Source organism: Rhamphochromis sp. 'chilingali' (genome assembly GCF_963969265.1).
Source record: "Rhamphochromis sp. 'chilingali' genome assembly, chromosome: 14".
Lineage (NCBI taxonomy): Eukaryota > Metazoa > Chordata > Actinopteri > Cichliformes > Cichlidae > Rhamphochromis > Rhamphochromis sp. 'chilingali'.
The window spans coordinates 19,967,373-19,991,972 of record NC_137941.1 but is presented as its reverse complement, the minus strand read 5'-3'; the positions used below and the strand labels follow the sequence as shown (position 1 = coordinate 19,991,972).

The window sequence follows — 24,600 nt, the reverse complement described above, 5'->3', positions numbered from 1 at the left end:
ATGCTCTAGTAAGTATTCATAGCACCAAAATGGTGAGGCGGGACTAACCCAAAATAAACTACACAGGCCATGTTGTAGTGAAGAAACATGGCAGCCATGCAACACTGCGGGCCACTGATGTGTTTTAAATACAGCTGAGGTATATGAAGCAGAGCGAGAAGCTAAACCTGGCCATCGCTTTATTGATGGTGTTGCTTTTCTTTCAAGGGATTTGCTGATGCAGTATTTAATCTTTGCAACACAACTGACTCGCCTTCAAAATGTAAGTTGTGTGCGTTCACCGTTTATCACTGGCAGAAGGCTCCTTCACTCGTTTCAAACATAAATGTAAGATAAAGTGTAAATGGACTTCACATGGGTGTGTCTTCTGTGTAGGCGCATGTAATACTGTGATAAACTGCATTTTTGATAACAGCGGCCCATCGCCCACACTGTAACTGCATCTGCAAAGCTATATACCTCATGTGTTCCCTCATCATGACATCTTTGAGAGGATCAGTGGGCGGTGAGCGCATACTGCTACATGTAATCATGTAGCACTGACTGGTATTGAACAGTATCTGCACAGACACCCATGAGACATCCCTCTTTGAGTAAAAAAAATAAATAAATAAATCTGAGCTTTTAAATTACACTTTAATTAAATTATTCCTTGCTTTCTTCTCTCCCTCCTATCTAGTCTGGGACTGAGTGTCTGGATTCCTTTTGCCTCCTTTTCCCCATCTGTTAGCAACGCTGCCCAACATGCAGCTTAGGCGCTGGCTCCCTGCAGGTCTGCAAAGCAAAATGAGTGAGCTGGGCCTGTGAAGAGCCTCCAGACAGACTGTGCGGTACACTTCTGTCAGCTCAGTGTCCTGCTTTGTCCTGACAGCTCTCTCCTGTTCACACTCAGATGACTGGACACATACACAGACAGCGAGCGAAGTACAGGGCCTTGACTCCTGGAAGACAGATGGACAGGCACGCACAGGGTTTCCGATACTGGTGAGTATAGCTTCATTTACAAACTGATCCATCACTGGCATCGCGTTCACTCCTTAGCACGCGATCTCTGCGTGCCTTTCTCTTCTACCAATCATAGCACACAGCCATCCCTCGTTCACCAGCAAAACTCCCATTGATAAGAATTGTGACGTCTGGAGAGCCCATTACACCTCCTTCTGGTGCCACTAAAGCTATATTTAGCCTAGCAACAGCGATGACTCACTTCCTGCCTCACTACAAAGCCACTTCCTTGGCTTGTTCCCGGAGGTTAGCCAGGCAGGATCCGATTGGCTCCTTGTTCACTCCCAGCTAAGCAACCCAGCCTCTAATTTGGTGAGAAAACCTGGCTACGCTATCTGTCAGTAAGCTTAGCAGTCTTCAGTATGTAACGCACAGTTTGCATGTCAGTCTTCACAAGCAAAGCTTTTATTAGCATGTGTGTTTGCGCTTCTGTGTTGACATTATGAAGCATATTTAAATGCATATTATGGGAGGAAATTACACAACTGTGAGCGCAAATGAGTCTGTGAAATCAAGGAAGGCAGACAGCGGCACAGACGGAGCTCGAGCAAGATGTGAGGGACGTTAACTGAGTCCTTATTTTGGCCCACGCTAATGAAGGCTGCAACATGGCACTACGAATCTAAGAATAAGTCTTTAACATGTGCAGGAGCAATGCCAGATATGTCAGCCACAGCCATAAACTCTCACCTGTCTCTCACTGGCTCCTGGGAAATCCAGTGGCAGCTCTACCAGATTCATTATCTAGATGCAAGGCTATTCAACCACAGTGTCTCTATTAAAATCTGGAATCACTGATTTAATAGCTCAAAAAAAAGCCAGAAAGAAACAGAAAGCTACACTGGTATGTTATCCACAGCCGGATCAACCAGTCAGGAGGACCGGAGGCAGAAGAGGTGCCCCTGGGCCTATTCGTTTTGTATGTTTACACAACCATCCTTCAGCTGAACTCATAAATAGCCACACAGGCTCATTGTCAACCCATCAGTTCATAAGTTCACTGCACTTCATTTAAAAATATGCACCATCCAAGTGCAACATAATCTAACATAATAAATAACTGAAAACTTGATGTAGATTTATTTCTCATACAGAAAATACACATTTTTTTATTTTGTCTTTTAAAAATCAGTTGTTAAAAGTCCTTTAAAGGCACCAGCAACAAATACCACAAAAAACCAGAGCAGTTCCCTTTTCCTTTCCAGCTAATTCACCAAGCACGCAAGGTTGTTGAGTCATTCACGTCACTTAAATCTGTTTGTGACGTGCACGTCTTTCTGCTTATCAGACAGCATCTGAAAGCGTCTGCTTCATATCTGAAGTAACTCGTTGCAGTATTAATGGAGAGGCACGCACTAGACTGTGGTTTCTCTTGTCGCCAGTTTCTGAGCCCACAAAAAAAAAGAAAAAGGAAAGACTGATGTGAGGAATGCCCTCAACAAGAATCACAATAACAAGAAGAAGAAGAAGAATGTATGCCTCCAACAACTAGTCAGGGTTACATTCTTAATCACCCAGACTGATTATAAATGTGGAGAAGAAATAGTGGACACCAAAGATTAGGGCCTCCAATTCAGTATCATTCAGTATAACAGATTAACAAAACTCAGTGGGAGCAATAAATATGATTTGGGTTTTTGACAAAACAATAACAGGGGGTGAAATTTAGTTTTAAGCTTTGTGTGTGCTGGAGTCGTTCCTCTGAGTTTATTATATATCTGCAACATCACAGAGCAGCAGGATTCATCCATCAGCGTCACTTATGCACGTGGCACAACAATAGCTTTATTAATTACGTACAATATATTTTCCCCAACATGGAAACGTTTTTCCGACAGGAATCAAAATCTAATAGGATGTGACACAGCGTACTTTGATTTGCTCACTTTGTAAGCTGCAGTATAAAAAAAGATGTATTAACTAAAGTCTAAAGAGAGTTCCATGTTAACAAAACTCATCATCGTTACACATCCCTCCTGAATCCTGTCTGAATCACATAATGATGTCAGTTTTAAGACACTGTTGAAGTCAGGAAAGTTACAATGCCCACGTTAGAAAAGTGCATCTGTTGCACATCGTTAAATTAACTGGACATGATCAAAGTGATTTCCAACACTAATGTATGACATTAACCAAAGTCACAGCTCTATCATTAAGTTACCATTTCTTTACACCATTGTAATGTACAAGTCTATTCTTATGTTTAATTGGGGGCGTAATTGGGGGCTCGTCCGGGATTTGAACCCAGGACCTCTCGCACCCAAAGCGAGAATCATACGCCTAGACCAAATTGTATGCATTTCATAGTCCTCAATAAACTCCTACACTTTTTAGAGTTACACCTTTTCAACTGCTTATTAATGCAAATATCTAATCAGTCAATGATATGGCACCAACTTAAACTGAGTATCAGAATGGGGAGAACACTGATTAAAGTGTCTTTCAATGTGGCGTTGTTGTTGGTGCCAGACAGGCTGAGTTTTTCAGAAACTGCTGATCTCCTGGGATATTCCCGCACAGCCATCTCTAGGGTTTATAGAAAATGGTCTGAAGAAAAAAAAAAAAAAAAAAGAGAATATTCTGTGAGCGGCAGTTCTCTGGGCGAAAATATCCTGATCCTCGCCAGAGGAGAATGGCCAGATTTCTTCGAGTTCATAGGAAGGCAACAGTAACTCAAATAACAAAAGCAGAAGAGCATCTCTGAATGCACAACACATTAAATCTGGAAGGAAATGGGCTACAGCAGCAAAAGAGCACGCTGGGAGCTGCTCGTGTCAGCTGAGAACAGAAAACTAAAGCTACAGCTGACAAAGGCTCAACAAAACTGGACAACAGAAGATTGGGGGGGAAAAATACCGGATGGTCTAAGATTCCTCACTTTCTGTTGAGAGGTCTCAGTGGATTCTTCTGTGGATCCATCCTGCTTGCTATCAGTGGTTTTGGCTTGATGATGGTGTAAAGATGAGGGGGGTGTTTTCTTGGCACACTTTGGGTCCCTTAGTACCAGCTGAGCATTGTTAAAACACCACAGCATGTCAACATGGACCAAAGTCAATGAGGAATGTTTCAAGTGGCTTATTTATTCTAAGACACAGAGAATTAGGGTAGTTCTGAAGACCAAAGGTGGTCCTAGTGCTAGATGTGCCAGTGGAAGTTGCAAGTGAGAGTGCAAGTTAATTTTAATGCAGATTCGTCACCTATGAACAATTAATTAGCTGGTTTTTGAACTCTGCCTCTCATATTTCTAATCACCGTTCAGTCAGTAACCTGAAAATGAACTGAACTTTGTCTTCAAGTCTGTTACAACAGAAAAAAAAACTGTAGTGTCAATCTGCTGCCAAGAATGTTATCTTAATTTTTTTCATGTTACTGAAAGCAATCAGTGTGTAAATATATGTGATTTTAAGAAGAAATGCAGCACAGGGCAGCTACATGTCAGCAGAGTACGTTCCAAGCACCCTCTGAGCGATTTCATAGTTAAAAGTCAAGCGACTATTTGCTTCCCTGCCTACGCTGTTTGGACCGGTGGCCTTCTGTTTAAACACAGCATTATACAAGTGGTTAAAGGGTAAAAGCAAAAGCACACTGTGTGCATCAGGCACGCCACATGCCAGCACTTATATAAGACTACCTGTGCACACACTGACAGCTACTGTAGCAACAGTCCCTGCCTGTCTCACAGCTGCACCCAACATGAACCCTCATTTCAGGACACCAGTGGCACCTACACACCTGACCTCTTCTCATGTCATCTCTTTGTCTATGTCTTTTTTCTTCCCGTACTTATTTTAAACCCATCTGCCATCAATCCATCAACATGCCTGAAACTCTCCATCCCTTTCACATTGCCTTTTGGCTACTTCACTACCTCTCAGCAGCTCTATGGGTGGTAAAATCCCATACCAAAAACATGGTGCCGGTCTCCATAATTAGACATGGTGAGGAGAGGGCGAAGAGAAGGGGTGGTGGGGGGGACTTATACAAGAAAGTGATGTAAAGGTGGATGCAATGGTACAGTCACATGAAACTTGTGCAATATAAAAAAAAGTTGGCAGCGTGTTAGGTGATTTGTGTAACATGTCGCCTCGGGCGTTGTGTCAGTATACCAAGAATTAGAGGTGATTCCCAGAGGTCAGTGGGTGTGTGACGAGAGCCTGGGACAGGCTTGGAGCTTGCACGGCGCGGAAGGGAGAGCTCGAGTGGATCTATAATTAGCCGATGCCCTCTGACCATCTCACCGTCCACTCCTCTCCCTTCAAACCTTAACAGCTTTCCTTGGTGTCGCTAGGTGAGCAACAGGAAAGCATTCCTAACTGCCGTGTCATGGGTATAGTCCCGACAGCATGTGAGCCAAGTCCACGTGGTTCTATATTTGACACACAGACCTTTGCCCGTTGTAAGCTAGCTGAATGACATAGCACAGCCGTGTAGTCTCCAGGGGACCTCTGATGTTCGGCGAAGACCGACAGCAGGGCACAGAGAGGGACTTTCCAGGCAAGATATGTACTATTGTATTTATTACAGCTAAGCTGGCCAGGAGAAAACATTAAAAAATAAAAATAAAAAAAACAGGAAAACAACAGATTCCAAAATACAACAAAATGACCTGTGAATGGGACTCAGTGAAATAAGCTATGAGTCCAGTCCCTTTAAACACAGAACAAGTTGATTGAGCTAGAAAATGCTCAACTGCTTCTGAAAGTACAGCGTCCACAGAGCACATTTAGTGTATACTCTGTAGAAGAGGCTGGTGTTATGCTACTGCAATCAGAGTCAATAAATTGAATTTTAGATCTTCTTTTATTTTGTTTAGAAGACCCCAAGATACCTTAAAAAGGCCCATAAAAGAGGAATCTAAGCAAGGCTCGTCCTTGAATACGCTTCCTCAGCCACAAGGTGCGATACTTTTCCAAGGATGGAAAAAATAGATTATGCTGAACAGTCAATTTAAACAGATGGCTGTTAATATTTTTTCCTGTATATTTGTGCAGAATTAAATATGCATCCTCCCACGGTCAGATGAAGAATTAGAAGAAGCACACCGAGCCGACTCACCTTGTCTCCACTGGAATAGAAGAAGTAGCGCAGGCGGACTATGTTGCAGTGGTCCAGTTTCCTCATGATCTGCAGCTCACGATTCTGAACAAAAGAAGAAAACAAAACAGAAAAAGCGTGAGAGATACTTCATGTTTATGCTTCAGACAGCTTTCATAACACAGTTGGTCTAAAGAGGGTCAGGAGATCATGAAAGCTTTCCACTGAACCTTTAGCACACTGTGGAGAGTTCCTTTTGAGCTTTTTTTAAACAACTAGATGTCAGAAGCGTTACGTGTCAGCCTCAGTGGGTTCAACAGCAACGAGTGCAGTTTGGACAAGCCAAACGTTTAACATAAACCATCAACCTTATATTGCTTATGACTGTCTTATGACAGAAAACGCATTCCGTTAGTCAACTGGTTTCACAATAGCATCACTGTGGTGTTACCAAGACAAACACTTCCACAGGGAGGGGAAGAGAGCAAACAAAAAAAAAAGGTTGCATGCCATCGATTCCCATTTAAAGCACCAGCACCTACAGAAAATGGCCCCAGAAAAAGAGTTGTCCAAAAAAAAAAAAAGTTGTTCAGAAAGGTTCGAGTAAAGCTCTGGGCCCTGTAGTCAGACAATCCAGAGGCCGAGAAAAAAAATGTCAGACCACTCCATCTGTATTCATATACAGTGTTTCCATACATAAAAAGGTTGGGCGTATGGATTTTCTCAAAGGTTGGGCAGGAATTCAAGCATTACAAAAAGCTTTAACAGCTCCATTATAGTCCACATTTGCTCCCATTCTCCATTTTCCTTCCTCCTCTTTTCCACAGTGCTCAGTGTTGACTAAAGTGCTTGTGTAACATTGTGTGGCCCCGGTGTCGAGAAAGAAATGGAGGGTAACAAGCATATGGAGAACTAACACAGAGATCAGAGAAGAAAGCTCAGTACAGGGACAAAGTGGAAAAGAAACGCACCATCAGTGTGCAGCAGTGAAGCGGACTCCTTACGTAATATTCTGACTTTTGGTTAGAAGTCCTGCAATTTGAATGAGTACATTTTAATATTTTCAATTAGAAACATATTAGAGCAGCATATTCTATAGCTGTGATGTGGGTTTTCAGTGAAGCTGTCCACTTGTAGATGTACAAAAGAACTGCCGCCCACATTTACTTTCTTTTTGTATTTGATGAAGGCTAGCAGCTTCTGGGAAAAATATGATTACATTCAGAAACCAAGCGCTGTGCCTTTGGTGACATAAAGATGGCAAATATAGCCACAATGATCAGTATGCAGCATGCTTTTAATGGAAAAAAAAAAATCAGATGTACATTTCCACTCAAAGAAACTCAGCAGCTTCCTGTCTAATTCCCCTGTAACCAGACTGGTTACAGAGTTAATTCACAGACAAAGTTATTAAGGAAGCACAGAATTGCATGACTGTCCAGCTGACTAACAAGCTACCAGAGCAAGTGTCAACCACTCAACATCATGTCTGAACTTGTCTAAAGACAGGTTTCACGATTGGCTTAGAAGCACCGCATGCAAATCATCTTTGTGTTGTTTAAATTGGATGCACATGTGATGGCAAAAGAAACTACTTTGTGAGCTTTGGACTTTAAACAGAGAGTGATCAGTTGAAACTACGAAGTTAAGAGACTGTTGTGCTTTTAAGCAACTTATCCATCCACAAATTGTCTAGTATCATTGTGAGTAAAAACACATTATGTAGGAATACACAACTACTTATTGAAGGTTCTTCTCTTTGCTCTTCTGTAATAAAGAGGCTTAACATAAGTGCTACTATTTAGTATATAACACAGCAGCTAGAGATTTAATCTTCCTCTTTGACTAATCTAATGATTAACTAAAATTTATAGTATTATTTAACAGTGGCTTTGATAACTGTTTAACTTCTTAAGTCCAAGTCAAGACGATCATTACAAAAGCCTCTAAAAGCCTCCAGACTGGCATCAACTGGTTTTGCAGCTCAGTGTAAGATAGCAGAATGGGTAAGTTTGTTCATTATATGCAACAACACACAAAAAAATGCCAATTCCTCAAACCAAAAGATTTTAAGCTCATAGTTTTGCCTGTAAATCAGTGGTTTTCGTAAAAAGAAATATGGATAAACGTGGTTGACAAAACACTGCGTGGTTTGAACTGTCTGTCTGAAGCTGTGACTCATGAAAAGTCCCTTACGTGGGTCGGGATGATGCTTGCAGCTGTCCTTATCTTTATAAGGCTTTAAACCCATGTTAGCAGGGTTAGGTCCTCTCCACCTAAACAACAGCAGCACAACAGAGCATCTGGTAGCTCAATAGCCTCCTGCAGACAACCCCCCAGTCTAATTCACTTAAGCTGATGCAAATCATCCCCACAGTCTTCCCCCTGCTTTTTTACCCTTTACGCAGCCACGACAACCAAACACACACACACACACACACACACACACACACACACACACACACACACAACCCCCCACATCACCGAGTGACATCACTGCACACGGGGTCAAAGACCGGCCGCAGGCAACGCCCTCGTCTTTTTTGTGCTGGAGTGTCCGAGGGTGTGTCTCTGTGTGAGAGACAGAGAGAGAGACAGTAGCATATGGAGGAGGAGTGGGAAGGCTGTCGAGTAAAGCCCAACCCAGCTCCAGTTATACTGCAGTCCATCCTGCTGACCTATCATCCCCCAGAGTGTGAGCGGCACAGACAGCAGAGACCGAGAGGAAAGAGAAAAATGACTTGATTTGCGGCGGCTGCAAGGACTACACCTGAGAGCCTCGCGCAGCTGATGCTGCCAAAACCAAACCGCATCCCAAAAAGATTAAGAACGCCAAAGCCACAGAACAATACAACCTTCGCAAACACGAGCCCTGTCCTACTATAGTTATTCCCATCTCATACTTCCAGATGAGTCAACCAGTTCCTTGGTTTTGTCGTTTTAAATGGCTTCCTACAGCACCAATGTAGATTTTGGATTGTGTTTGGGAATTATACGGAGCTGTCATTGTGGGAGAACATAAGTTGATTATAAATACTGTAATGCACTTGTACAATCAAACAAATGAAAAAATGATCAATCTGATGTGGTTTAAATATAAATAATGAGAAGAAATGTTGTTTATGTATAAGTTAAATGCAATTAAAATAGACCTGCGGTCCCTCTCAAGCCCACTCAAACTGTAAATCATCCAAAATAAAAGAACAAAGGGGTTTCTCTAAGTGTATTACTCAAAACTGTCAAACACACACTTATGAATTTAAAAAAAACCTACGGGGTTAAATTGATCAGGTTTCAGCTACAGAGTATTTACAGGATTTGTTATTTTTCTTTATTCGTTAATAATATTTACAAGTATCTGCCATCAGGCGTGCTCTCGGTCTGTGTGACAGCGAGGTCTAATGCGAGCATCCATTTTCCGATAGACTGATATGTGATCCCTCAGTTGGGATGGGAGAAGGACCCATCCCATAATGGACAACAAGAACACTGTGAGCCCACCAAAGCAGCCTCACAGTTAAACCAGAAGCCTATTCACATGATTACCCTGTTTGACTTGAATTGGTTGTGTGTGTGTGTGTGTGTGTGTGTGTGTGTGTGTGTGTGTGTGTGTGTGTGTGTGTGTGTGTGCGCGCCAGTGAGAGAAAATAAAACATTCACACATGTTGACTGGCATGGTTTACTCAACCCACGCTCACTTCACAGATGAGCACTAAATCAGACAGGAAAAAAGCAGAAGTGTGGACAAAAGGCTTTTGAAGTGGGGGAGAAGAAAATAGAACGCAGGTGTTTGTGTGTGTGTGTGTGTGTGTGTGTGTGCGCGCGCTGCATGCTTGACAGTCATGTGAAGAGTCTTAGCCCTCATTTGCTTCATTTTTCCTAACAAGCTGTTCATGAGGAGGACGTGCAGATGAAGCAGCGAGAAAGACGAGGCGGAAAGAGCGACAGCCAGCTGAGGCAGAGGGTCTTCTCTAAAGAGGAAACTGAACAATCAAACCAGCGTGAGCTTCACTGAGCTGTTTAAAAGAGGAGGCGGCCTGCTAGCACGTCATGCTAACCACAGGCTAACAGGAAGAGCAGGATGTGACTTCACCGGGGCCGGCACGCAGAGCCACAAAAAGACAGTGTGAGCGTCCGCAACGAGCACCGCGAATTTGGTGGCAGATGTCCGACCCCCTACACCATTAAGTGACATCATTCATCTTGTCTGGCTTCACAGAGCAAAGGACTAGCACATCCCGAGGAAAAGAAAAACTGTGCTGAATCTCCAACAGGTTAAACCCAGGGTTTTGAGTAGCTCAAGCATTTAGCTGAACCAGTTGGGTGAAAACGCTACAGGCAAATAGATTTGACTGAACTTTGTGAGCAGTTCTCACAGTTATGGGTAAAAAGAAAAAGAGCAGCGGGATGGGAGTCTACAAGACAACAGTGAGCGTTCTCCTCCTGGGAATAACGGACATAAAATGATGAGCGAGAAGGGAATAGCTCTGCCTTCCAAGCTTAAATCAAATATTAACAGACTTAATTCCCATTAGACATACTACTCATTTATTTATTTATAACAGGGGCATGTATGTAGTATGACACATAACCTACCCATTTATCATTGTCAATACAGTTTTAGTTCGTTTTTTTCCTCTTTTCTTCATGCCAGCATTTCATTTTGTATTTTCAGTTTTACTTTAAATGCATGTAAATGTGAACTGCTTCTCCTGGTTTGCAGCCATTGTTTACTGGAACCATAGTCTGACGACATAGCCCCTGCTATTTTTAGTAACGTCTGTGCTTTTTTCCCCCCTTTCCTCTAGTCAAATGTCTACAATTAAAGCATCTCTTGTCACACAGTGAAATAAAAGCTTATGGGTAGAACGTACACAAACTTTACAGCATCACAAGGTCAGAGATGTAAGGTATAAATTGTTTTTTGCAGTAATTTTACAGTTGAAATGTATCTCCTTTAATCATTGCAAAAACTTCTTATTTTTGCCTGTGAGGTTAGAAATTAAGTGTGAGTCCATTCAGAGCTGCAAAGTAATTGCTGTGCTTAGGCTGGAAGAGCCCAGTCAAACCAACCCCAACTCAGCTGGTAGTTGTTACTGTATTGAGTGTCTGTGTGTATGACAAATATATAGTCTCACACGACAATAGTGCACTCGTTTTTTTTAAGGTGTGACTTTCAGTTGTGGTTGGAATGGCAGCAACTCTAGAGGTCGGCTGGTGAGCCCCTGGTAACCTTCAGTTGCCGGGAAAAATGTGTATTCCCTACCTGGCTGACAAGTTGTTGGAGGTTGCTGGCTGTCGCTAGGGGTTGTCGATTGCGAAGACAGCGCTGCACCAAAAAACAAAACAAAAAAAATCCTCCTTGCGTGGCTAGCAGGCAGCCATGGTCACCCTTAGTTTGCATTGACACAAACACAAAGTTCAAGTTTAAGCCTAACATGTAAATTATACTCCTGCGTCAGATCTACATTGTAACGTACGCAATAACCGGAATCCTATTTCAACTCTACGCCAGACAGGCACCTCCTGAGAAACGTAACTACACGTTGGGTCGACGACCACAACCACTCGAGTGGTGTGAAAGGTTGCAGTGTGGAGATAAAAGGAGTTACTATGTAAGTTAAGACGTAAATTTCCTGCAGAAGCCTAAATTAAGCTTTACTGCTGACATGTTTCATAAAGGTGTAGCTTCTACTTTCAAGGCTAAGCGTCTTTGTTTCCATTTGTATTGTACTTTTCACTGTTTCACCACCAGTCTGTGCACAGCGGCACTGTTTGTGGACACGTTTGCGTCTCCCTTGCAAACTACAAGCTGTCTTATTGTAACCAAGACAATTCCAAGGAGGTAGCAACCACTCACCAGCATTTCCCGTAGCTTACAGTGGTTTCAGTTAATCAAAAAAAGGCTAGAAAGAGAGAGCATATTTCTCCCATATTGGCTTCCCTTCACTGGCTCCCTGCTAAATCCAGAATTGAATTCAAAACCCTGCTCCTCACATACAAGGTCTTAAATAATTAGGCCCCATCTTATTTTAATGACCTTATAGTACCATATCACCCTATTAGAGCACTTTGCTCTCGCACTGTATTTAAAAGTAGAATGGGAGGCAGAGCCTTCAGTTTTCAGGCCCCTCTTCTGTGGAACCAGCTTGCAGTTTGGATTCGGGAGACAGACACTATCTCTACTTTTAAGATTAGGCTTAAAACTTTCCTTTTTGCTAAAGCATATATTTAGGGCTGGACCAGGTGACCTTGATTCTTCCTTTAGTTATGCTGCAATAGGTGTAGACTGCTGGGGGATTCCCATGATGCATTGAGTAGTTCTTCTTCAGTCACCTTTCTCACTCACTATGTGTTAATAGACCTCTCTGCACTGAATCATACTTGTTATTAATCTCTGGCTTTCTTCCACAGTATGTCTTTTATCCTGTTTTCCTTCTCTTACCCCAACCGATCACGGTAGATGGCCGCCCCTCCCTGAGCCTGGTTCTGCTGGCTGTTTCTTCCTGTTAAAAGAGTTTTTCCTTCCCACTGCCACTGTCAAAGTGCTTGCTCATAGGGGGTCATATAATTGTTGCGTTTTTCTCTGTATGTATTATTGTAGGGTCTACCTTACAAAATAAAGCGCCTTGAGGCCACTGTTGTTGTGATTTGGCACGATATAAATAAAATGGAATTGAATTGAAGTTTGCATTTGGTTGCCGACCGATTTCTATTCTGTGTGACTGGAGCCTAAAGAAACTGAAACATGTGACTACTATAGATTTACATTTCAAGAACCAAGTTCCAGTTAAGAACCACTACTAAACTGTCCAGTACACCATAATCACACACCTGCAAGCTTAATAACTTCCTTTAGCATGTTGAGTACCTGAGTCTAACATAAGCTATTTTTATATTTTGTTGCTATACTGGCCGCTGAAAACAAGAATGGGCCTCCATTTTTCAGAAAATTGATCAACAATCAATAAGAGAATCGATAAAGAATAAGCCCTTTAAGCAGACTCAATAATAGTATTGGTATCACTAAATCCAATAACATCCCTAATTAGACTGCACTGGCTTCAGCGGTGAGGAAGAGAACCAGTGTAGGTGACCTGGGTAAAAATGTGGAGTCCAGCTAAGTTAACAGATATCATTTTTCTGGTGAAAGTGAAACAAACACGAGTTGACTGATGGTATCCTGGTATTTTAATAAATAAAACTTTGATCCCAGTGTTAGAGTTTATGGCTGCTTTTTAAGTGAAGCATCCCAGAAATAGGTTAAGAAGCGCTGGTTTGAATTTAAACCATTTAACAAACATTATACATATGTATAAAATAACCAACTGCAAGATTAACACTTTGAGCTGTTACCCAGTTTACCCCCAGCCTGATCACACACTTAAAATACTGTGGAAGCTCATTTTTTAAAGCCTTTAAACTTGATGAAACTCTAAACAGCTCTTCTGCAAGCGTTGCTTTCTGAGGTCTAGTGGCAGGGACAATGAGTTTGTTTATATGGACATGAGTTTTTGAAGCATCCCATTTTGTCTTTGCCACATAAACATCATATCCTGATTTCTGAAACAAGGACAAACCCTTAACCAGTCAGAGAGACCCAAATATGCTATCCTAAGCACTCAAAAATAATCCCAGCTAATGTTGCTTATATACATCTTATTATCAAGTTTGTGTGTTTCATGTAAACATCCTATCCGCATGATCCTCGGGACACTTATTTCCACCCATATACACTCAGCGGAGGCCATGAACCAGTGGAGCAAAGACAATGTTGCCCAAATGAAGGAACAACGAGCCATCAGCCAAATCTATTCAAAGCACAGGAGGAGATTTCCAGCAGAGCTCTACTTGGAAAGAAACATGACATTTGCAAGCTGACGGATGACGGAGTATTTATGTGTTTGAGTTTGTTGGTGTGAGAAAAGACCTCCGCTCCACTACTACACAAACACGCACATTCTCTGCAAGAAGAAGAAAAGACACGCTTTAAAGTAGGAATGTGTTGAATGACAAACTTTCCCGCTCTTCTTTTGTTTTCTTTTGTTTCACTTTTGTTTGCTTCTCTGATCTCCCCGTTCGTGTGAAAGATCTCTCCATTCATGTCTCTTTCACGGTTACCCCGGAACATTCATTAATGCCACACATCTCGACTCTGATAGCATGGATTTTTTGTTTTTAAAAAAAAAAAAGAAAGAAAAGAAAAAAAAGGGTGATTTGGAGGGTAAACATTGAGTTTGTGTTTATATGCACACTCGTCAATTACGCCTGCAGCTGTTCTCAGTCATAACAAGTTTTACCTTAAACCTCTTGTCTTGCAGGACCTTCTTGATGGCCACCAGCTCTCCAGAGTCGCAGAGTTTAGCTTGGTAGACGACGCCAAAAGAGCCATTGCCGATGACCTTGGTGTCCGTGTAGCTGACTTCCTGTGGCCGGTCGGGGCCTTGGCCTGGGGTGGCCACAACTGTCGTTACCTTGCTGCCATCTTTGTCCCCTGCAGATACAGACAAAGACACAAGCAACACACAAGTGTTCAGATCCGTGTAGATTAGATCAAAACATTGATTTTCCCATTTATTATATTCTTTCCGAATCATTTTGTCTGAAATACATGAAAGAAGAGTAAAAATGCTCATGATCCTGAGAGTTTCAGGTGAGTCTCAGAGCTCCCTGTCTGAAAATCCAAAGATATTTCACAGAAAACCAGACCACTGTGTGACCACTGCAGCAGTGCTTCCAAGCATTTAAAAAATAAAAGAATTTTTAAAAAAAATCTTCAAACTGAACTTTATTCAGAACGACAGTTGACTGGTGTATTGATTCATGTGTGATGGACTGGCTTTTAAATGTGGGTCACACTGTGAGAACTCGTTCTCTGACACCGTTTCTGAATTCTGCTGCAGGCTGTCTTTGGTCATCAAAGCGTCAAATTGGTCCTCGATTCACAAGTCATACAACGCAGGCAAGGACCGTGTATTACTGATGAACATTTGAACCGTGTTACTGTCATGCCTATCAGCTTTAGCCTCAGACAGACAAAAAAAAAAAAGCACAAGTGGAAAGAGCTGTAAAATTGAGGAAACTCTACATTAGCTGGCAGTAAAAAGGATGACTGGGCAGGTCTGAACTTAACCCAGACTTCAGAGGAGGAGCCTAAACAAGTCAAAAATATCAAATGCATTCTTCTTTGAATTTCTCACAGCGGTAGGCAGCAAACACAACTGGTTGGATGGACTCTGGAAGGCCGCTGCGTCCACCCATATTGAGTGGGTGTGCATGTCATGCTGATTTCTAGTAAAGTACCAGGTCATGGGTTGTTTGCATGTGTGTTTTGAATCAACAATTTCCTCGGACTGATTAACCCCGCACTGCTAATCCACAAATCAACATTTGACCTCAAACTATAACCGAGGGTGTGGAGGTTAACCAGTCCTATTTCTTACTTTCACTGGTTTGCTGATTTTATTTTCCAACACCACCATTGATTTCGATGCAAATAGTCCCCCCACGGACGCCGGTGCACACACGGGCTCAATCCAGACATAAAATTATTAATGTGTGTTTGCAAGCCTTATTCTGCTGCTGTGTGGCCAGCGAGAGGCTCCATTACCAAAGATGCAATTACAATCAAAGAATAGGGAAGGAATGGGAGAAAACAGTGGAGGGGTCTGAGAAACCAAAAAAAGGAAAAAGAGACAGCTTCTCTCTCCAGGACCAAGTCTAGAAAGGGAAACTAAAGATGGATTCTGTACCAACAGAAATAGACTTTCCAGGACTATGGACAGAGAGAGGAATATGACTCTGCCTACATATATTCCAACAGGGCCATTTCTATGACGCCTCTGCACTTCCTCAAACCGTGAGAAAAGTCTGTGCCTGCTCACAAACACATACTGGGAACCCACACTGCCGTAAGGAAGGAATGACCAAGCGATCAAATGTCATTTGAGTGACTAACTGGACACGCATGAAGCAGGACTTTTCACACAGACTAGAGAAACGATTACAATTGCACACAATTAGGAATTACCTTCAGTTCACATCTGAGAAGAAATGTAACTTCCTATGGCACCTATTTATTCTAATAAGTAAACAATAAACCAGGAAAACAAGCAAATCTTTACTACAATAAATTTTAAAAAATCCTAAAAGCTTTAACTGCAGTTTAGTTCTTAATCACTTTGTCATTTAACTTTTAGAAAACTAAAAAACATTGGGGAGACAAAAAAATGGATCCAGGCATTGATAAACAATCATTTCTACCAATATTTCTACAGTAAAAAAGGCCAATATTGGTTTAACCAATAATCTGTCCATGCCTATAATAAACTATCCCCAACAAACAAAAGCATCTGGTAAAAACTTCTATTACATGTAAAGAGTTCTTTAAATATAACCAAACATGAATTTTGCACCAATAACAGAGAAATCAGTGCAACAACAAACATCTTCAAGCATGCGCGGGAATTGTTAACTTATCAGTCAGCCTGCGACAAGTACACTAGTTAATACATAAATCGCAGTGCATCACTCCATGTACGTATGCTGTATTACATATCTACAAAGTGATAGAGCAGAGACGGTTGTTGCAATGCGACGTTTAGCCAGCGGCATCAATATTCGATTCAGGTCAGCAGACTAGTTCAGGCCACGGCTGAATATGGCTAAAGCGTGCGCACAACAACACTGCTGCTGAGCAGTCACAGGACACGTGTGCGGCTGCTGCTGTTAAAAACGTGTAACCCTGTATTTCTATCAAAGCTGCTGAAAAACTACCTGAGCAAATGTCATAAATTCATCTGTGTTCATCTAAATCAAATCAAGGGGGAAAAAAACAACTTTTTAACTAACAGACTTGTGGATCATCTTAATTTTCCTGACATGAATATTAATTAAGGACTTGCAGTTATTTGAAGCTTATTATGGGATAAGTAACGTGATTAAGTTTGTAAAGTGTTGCCTAAAAGCAACACTTTTATTCTCTTTTTGTCATTTATTTTTCTCTAGTGGAGGGCAATGAAGTACTTTTAAGGGGCATCCACAAAGGAAGCAACCAGCAGCATCTTGGCAACAAGAGACCATAAATAGTCAACAATATTCAGCAACTTCAGGTGATGTGGAGCAAAATAACTGCTAGCAATGCAAGGTGGGCGGATCCTGAGTTAAACTTTCATCAACCCCAGATGAGAAAATGAAGCAGCTACCAATGAGAGGGAAGGACGTGTCCCTTTCAGGTTAGGTTGCATCCGCACAGGGAAGCGATCACTGGTCTGATGCTGACAGTTGGTCGACAGAAGATATTCTAGGTTCCAGTTGCCGAGGTTACCCTTTAAGGCATTTCCTACCAGGTCATGTCAACCACCTGTATCCTGTCCTCTCACTGGCAGTCGCTTCAACGCGTCACCAGTGGGATCTTTTTTGCCCGTAGTCACATTGAGTGTCACTGACTTTCTACGGCCTCTAAACGCCTTGTGACAACAAATTGCTCCCTGTGTGGACGTCTCCCCACAGTCACAGTCAGTAAAGGAACTTTGAGTTCTGACTCTCAAGTCTTCCTGTGGCTGGCAAATATTAATCACATCTTTATTGTTTCGTTAAACTCTCTTTTAATCACGGCCCAACAGAATTTTACCCCTAAAAAAGAAGATTATATTGCCACTGAAATTATCTGTCAGTCCCTCCTCAAAACAGAAGATTAGCCACAAAATAGCCACAAAATGACCACACTCACATTGTGGCATGTACACGATAATTCAATAAGTTATTAGCTATTAATATACAGCAGTGCCTTGGCACTGATAATGAACAGAATAACATGGCATAATTCTAAAGACAAATCCTCCACGCTCACTATTCCATGGTCCAAGTTCTGGACAAGATGCTTCTTTTTATTAATGCAATAGCAGTTTTACCCCTTCTAAAGTTAATGCATTGGTATTTTGTCTGACACGGAAGTCTAAACAAAGAAATTTTCTTTGTAGTTTTACATTCGACTCCCACAGCATGATCAGCCACACTCTTTCCAAGTACTACAGGGGTATAAATATGCAGCAGTAATCAAGCTGCAGTCATAAAATTAGTCATGTATTTACTGCAGTGCGAATAATAATTTTCACACCATTCATGTTGCATCACTACAAGTGAATGTCAAAGAATGCAAAGCCTGCCAAACAGCCCATGTGTCCATCGCTTTCTGAATTTTGGCAAAGAATTGCACACAATAACTTGCTCACACACCAATCAGCTACGCAAGGGAACTACTGACAGGGGATTTGTGGACGACTCGTTACAAGGCAGTGTTCTGCTGGGAAACCTTAGGTCCAAGCATCAACACCCAACTAAACATAGGTGCAAGCCCTGAAGAGTGCACGCAGAGATATTTTTATAACCTTTAGGGTAACTAAAACCTGACGGGCTTATCACTAAGCTTAGATTTTAAACCTAGCTCAAGATATGTGTGCCATATTTTACGCTGTCGAGTCAGGAGAACATTTAGGCCTCGTCATGCCTGAACCTGGCAAGCAGAAGCATCCACGCATTGGATCAAACAGTTCTAAGGAGTCGCTACTACTTTTCAATACCTTTTTTTTTTGTTTGCATTCACACAGGTAACAGGAAGTGGCAGTGACAGCTCTTGCATTTTCTTCTACACCTCTCCAGCCTCCTCTTTTTCAGTCTACATTGCTTTAAAGTGTAGTGGCTGCCTAGAAGCAAGTTGAAAGCAATTAAGATACAAAATTTTGGCATTCTGGCTCAGTTCCGGTATATACCGTATATATTTCACTGTCATTTTTCCCTTGCTATGCTTCATTTTTTTATTAATATTAATAGATTTCTCTTTATTTTTTTCCCCACTGATGCTGCATTCACGTGTCTTTCATGACAGACGCGCATCTGCTGCTTCGCAGTCCTCAGCTCCTGTAATGCAGACACAGGTACAAACAATTTTGCAGAATCCCCCCCGTTGTAAAGCTGACACGATAATTTACTGCATTACTGGAACGAGTGTTACAGCTAATGCAAAGCAAACTTGGCCAAGAATCACTGAGATGGAGACATAATATTGGTGCATGGATTGTAGATGTCAGGGTAGCGTGCAGCCTGCAGAGCCATTGCTGCACTACTACACTCATCTTATTTAGCTTTCTCGCTCTCTCTTTCTCTCACTCACAAAAAAAAAAAAAAAATAGATCTCATCTTTCTTCTAAACCCTGAGCGATTCCGGTGGTCCTCGTCTCGTCTGTAAGCCCTGCTGTTTCGTTTGGAATCAAAGAGTATAATTAGTTCATTTTGTTCTCGTCATCACTTGTAAAACGTGAGAGGGGGACAGACAGGAAAAAGGAGAAAAGAGGAAGAGAGAGCTGCTGCTTTGAGATGCTAAACAAGCTGCTCATTGTTCCTGGCCAGCTGCCTCACCCCCCAAAAAACAAAACCTGAGGGTGCTTGAGTGGGTGTGTGAATGTACTGTATGTATGTATATGCATGTGTGTTTCCGTCTGCCTGTGTAGGAGGGGTAAGAGCATTCTCCTCCAGGATCATACGCAGTGGCTACAGCTGTGTAGGACCATCAGCCAAGTTATTACACACACATTTGAGTGCATATATCTATCCAAGTGTGTGTGTGTGTTATAGGATGGTGGAGGAAAGGATAATAGTGGATGACATTCTGCGCGCCACCTTTTCCATCTGCTGCCCTCAGGGAGAAGGTACAGGTCTATACAGGCCAGAACATCCAGACTGGCCAACAGCCTGTATCCACAGGCTGTGAGGCTCCTGAACTCTCTGCCCCCCTCTCACGGACAATAACCATATCCAACTTCTTAATAGCAATGAACTGGTCTGCATTGGTGCATCATATCTTTATTCTCTTCCCCCTCCTGCCCCCCCCCCCTCTTTCTTAAATAGATAACTATCATATCTGATATCATATCTCACAGTACAATAATATTGAATGGGTTGCATTGTTGTATTTTGTCATGTTTCTCAGGTCTTTGTCTGAATTTCTACGAACATTATTGCTAAGGATTGTCTTATTGCATTGGAGTCACACTGGGTTAAATATGTACACTTGGGTTTTAAGGGGTATTTATTATTTTCTTCTTTTTTTTGGGTTGTATGGAAGCCCCAAACGCAATTTCATTGTTCTTGACAATGACAATAAATAAATAAATACTAAAATACTAATATCCTGGACCGGATGAAAAAACAAGTCTAGGTAGATTCCAGCTAAGTGACACAGTCCAAAGTACAGTTTTTATACAACTGAAACTGCGTACCACATACCTCTGTGTGACAGAGCCTACCTTAGATTAAAACTATAACTAAAAAGAAAGTTAAATTATATGTAGCTGCTTGTTACAAGAAAAAATAAAACTCAGTGATTTAGATTTGCTGTCATCCTTGATCGTTAAAGATTGGGAACTAGAGCAGGGCGATATGACCAAAACTATTTATCACGTCATACATTTGAAAATTTGCGATAACGATATAACTGACACTAGACAAAATACTGAAAAATTTTACAACAGGGGACATCTGAGCAATCAGCCACTCTACTTTCCTCCATGGAGATGAACACCACCTGCTGTTAGACATCAGATTATCAAACACCTATTTAATTGAGCAACTAGAGGTTCAGCTTATTATTTTAGTTGATAAAAAAGTACTGAGTCACCAGATGAGTCTCCAAAACTTTTGTCTGAAAAAATTAATTCTCACATTTAGCAGACCTGACCCATACATGCACCTGGGGCGAGACAAGAATTAGGCTTGGGTTTGGAGAGTGTGTGTGTGTGTGTGTGTGTGTGTGTGTGTGTGTGTGTGTGTGTGTGTGTGTGTGTGTCACAGTGCACTAATCGGTTTCCAGCACCAAGGCCCAGACATGAGCCTGAGCTCAGGCCTCACCCGCCTGACATACATCATGCTCACATCACAGCCTTAAGGCTCCATCAGCATTCCTTAACAGGTACGTGCCCTCACACCCCACTCCACTCCACTCCACCCCACCCATCTGTGTGTCAGATAAGACAGGGGTGTAACTAGGAACTGTGCAAGTGTCCATCTATGACAGTCGATACTCATTAATAATAAAGATGCTATACTTATAAATTAATTTCAATGAAAAGACTTTTAGATATGTAAAGTGTTAATTTGATGTTATTTAAACTGACTGAGCTCTAACTGGGCCATTAAATATAACCAACACAGCAGTAGTATCTTCAGCATGGGAGCGAGTGCGCCTTGCCTTGAGATCGCCGTGGTGATGGATAGACTAGACGAAAGAGAGGCGTCTAGCACCCACATTGCCAGCCCCCCACCCCGCCACTTGCTCAGCTGACAGGCCTAGTCAGTCGCATGGCTTCCTCTCTGCAGCCAGTCTATAAGCGGTCTCCGGCACCGTGCCACCGTGGCTTCATGAACAGGATACTTGATGTCACACTCCCTCCGGTCGTCGCGACACGGCCCGTGGAAGTAGTGGAAACAGGGCTAATAAACCACCCCCCGTAGGATCGCGTCAGTTTTGCCCGACTCAACTACGGGCGCACCTTCCGTTCTGACAGTTGCGTAATAGACCGGACCTATCGCTTTAACTCCATTACGCATGTGATTGGTGCTGTGTGGCAATATCTCTACGCGATCTAATCTACATTCAAATGGACAATAATCAGGCCGGATCTGCGGTGGAAGAAGGAGGCTTGGTTTTGACCTGGGCCTGTGCCAACACTACCTTCCTATGGCCCGGCCCTTCCCGGCGCGGCCTGCTAACCCCGCTCCGGCTGACCGGCCCCGGGGCGGCGCGACAGAGCGCGTAACGCTGTGTGCCAACATCGGGGCGAGCAGCAGTGTGTGCCGCTCAGCACCATCCACTGTCTCGCTCTGTGACACACATATATGACAGAGATAAGCTTCCCGGAGCTAACCGTATGCTAACTTGACACATTTCCAGTCTAGTTAGTGAGAGGACACTTAAGCGAGCATATGCAGCCCACGGTGGGCCTGGTGCGTGCAGGAAAAGTCTGCCACTCTAGAATTACACGGGTGTACTTACTGCTGACTTTCATGCTGCCGAAAGCTGAAGGCTGCGGCACTGGCTTGCAGCTCTCGGCGAAAGATGTGGTCCTGGGCCGACCCGACATGATCCGACGATCCCCTTGATTCTCTCGACTGTGACTTGCTTAAACGGCGGAGCTGATCGATTCGCCGAACCTTCTCATCAAAAATAAAAAATAATAAAAAAAAATCCAAAAAGGAGGGGGGGGATGACAGTAAATTAATATCACTGTAATTCACGGGGAGGTCAGCCAGAAAGAGATCCCCTTATCCCAGGAATCCTTCACACTACTTCGTATCGCCACTAAATGACCCTTTTCTTTTCCACCGACGGTCTATCAGAGCATCGTTTCCTCCTTGTGCTCCAGGATTTCTTTCAGCGGGCCTTTGAAGACACGTATCCGACTAAAATAGTCATGAATCTGGCCTCTCCCTGTGGCCCCACGGTTAAAAACCAGCGGTAATTTCTTTCGGGGTGCGGAATCGATTTCACGGAGATGAAGAAGGGTTAGTTCAGATGCTGATCCGGTGCGGATCGGTGACAAATGCGGCGTTTTCTTAACGATTCGGGACACATGCAGTTCCACTTCATATCCCGATGTGGAGGCTCAATGATCCGACTGCCATGGCGGCTCCCTCGCTACCCTAGCCTACAGACGGTCCAACGGAAAATCTGCCAGCTGCTACAGTCTTCTTCAGCGAATTCACTAGCCGTACGCCGACTCTAAATCCAGCCTTGCCTCGGTTAAATTTCGGTGTCTTTACCGAGACCCCAGGCCGGCGAGCTCCTCAGAAAATACTGGTCTTTAAGCACAGAGTGCGACGATACGAAATTTCTTTTTTTTATTCCTTCCCCATAGGTTTCACGCTCGCAGTCTTTGTCGCTGCGCATGGTAGGTACGCCGTTTCCGCAAATTGTTCGAGGGATTGCTCCGGCGTCACGGAAAGACGTTCACGCTGCTGACGTAACTCGCGAGGGAGAATAGGAAAACTGTGAACGCGCGCACGGCGAATCTGGGGTGGCCGATTGAGCCAATCAGAGAGGGTATCCTTCAAAAATGGGCGGCGACCATTTCACCGCCGTCCAATGAAAACCCCGCTCTCGAGCACCACATGGCATAATTTGCTCGGCACCGCCCTCGCGACTTCAAAGGCTTTTTTCATGTGCCGCGTCGGGGACAAGGGGCGGGCCCGTTCCCGGGATGGATGACTTCTTCCACCAATGGAGAGCCGAAGCCGGGCTGTCAGTTCAAATGGACCCAGCTGTCACGGACACGGAGCACCGGTGGTCATGCAGCACTGTTGCTATGTTAGTTACAAAAGCCTCTCCTTTATCGCTCCCCAACACTTTTTACCACACGCGGCCCTCGGGCACATCCTTTTAATTAGTGTCATCCTGCTTAGTAATGTAATAATGTGCGCGTGCACGCGTCTCACCCTTCTATTATAACCTTATCTTACATGTTTAGCATCGTACGTCCTGATTTCACATTTAAACTGCTGTCTCTTTGTGTGTTTTAAAGATGCAAGATAAACAAAGCTTTTGCTATTATTTATTTAATAAAGGTACCTAATGGATGAGTTGGTTCTGAAGATTCCTTTGACTGATGTTTTTTTTTTTTTCGCTTAATTTTTGGTGATATTTTGATGTATATAGTTTCTAAAAGGAGAATAACAGGCAAAACCTTCAGCTAGCAATCTCCCCTGTGGACTCAGCTCCCAGTTTGAGGAGACAGATACCCTCTTTACTCTTGGCTTAAAACTCTCCTTTTTTCTTTTAAGCTTATAGGTAGGGCTAGATCAGGTGACCCCGAACCATGTCTTGATTATGATGCAATATTGCTGGGGGACTTGCTAAGATGCAATGAGCATTTCTTCTCCTCTTATGGCTTTATGCTACAGCTGCATTTACATACCACTCCAGCATGGCATTAACTTTTTTCTTCTCTCTGCCATTGTGTTTTGTCCTTGTCTCTCCATGATCTTCTTTGTCTGTTCTCTTTCCTCTTACCCTTGAGAGGGCTGTTGATTTCCACTGACATAATATTTATGAACGATTTTAATTAATAATAGTGAAGCTGCAAGGAGCAGAGGTAATGAAGGTGGATGAGTTTAACTACACTGAGTCGAAAATCCAAAGCAACGGACAGTGAAGAAGAGAGTGCAGGCAGGGTGGACTGGGTGGAGACGAGTGTCAGGGGTGATTTGTGACAAAAGCAGCATGAGTGAAAGGGAAGGTTTACAAGATGATAGCTGATGGTAGGTTTGGAGACAAAGTCAGAGAGACAAGGATGAGAGGACTTGCAGAGGAGGGATAATAGATATATTTTAAAAATGGAGCTGCGAGGCTGGAGGAAAAAGAGGAAGATCACAGAGAAGGTTCATGGCTGTGGTGACAGAGGACATGCAGATGGCTGATGTGACAGAGGAGGATTTAGGGATAGTGTGAGAATGAGGCAGATGATCCATCGCGGTGACCCCTAAAGGGAGCATGCAAAAGAAGAAGAAGAA

General features: G+C 42.9%; 1 protein-coding gene across 4 annotated transcripts in view; it reads right to left on the bottom strand.

The window, feature by feature from the left end:
• gsk3ba (glycogen synthase kinase 3 beta-a) overlaps positions 1–23,012 on the bottom strand; it is a 36,032-nt gene extending 13,020 nt beyond the window's left edge. The window contains exons 1-3 of one of the 4 annotated variants that reach the window (XM_080903734.1): positions 22,088–23,012; positions 14,340–14,533; positions 6,061–6,144 (exon numbers count right to left, since the gene is read on the bottom strand). In XM_080903734.1, coding sequence (XP_080759860.1) covers positions 6,061–6,144; positions 14,340–14,533; positions 22,088–22,175 — 366 coding nt within the window. In that variant the 5' untranslated portion in view covers positions 22,176–23,012. The remainder of the gene's footprint in view (positions 1–6,060; positions 6,145–14,339; positions 14,534–22,087) is intronic. The other 3 variants (XM_080903733.1, XM_080903731.1, XM_080903732.1) reach the window with 3 other exon arrangements.
• Positions 23,013–24,600: the final 1,588 nt, after the last annotated feature.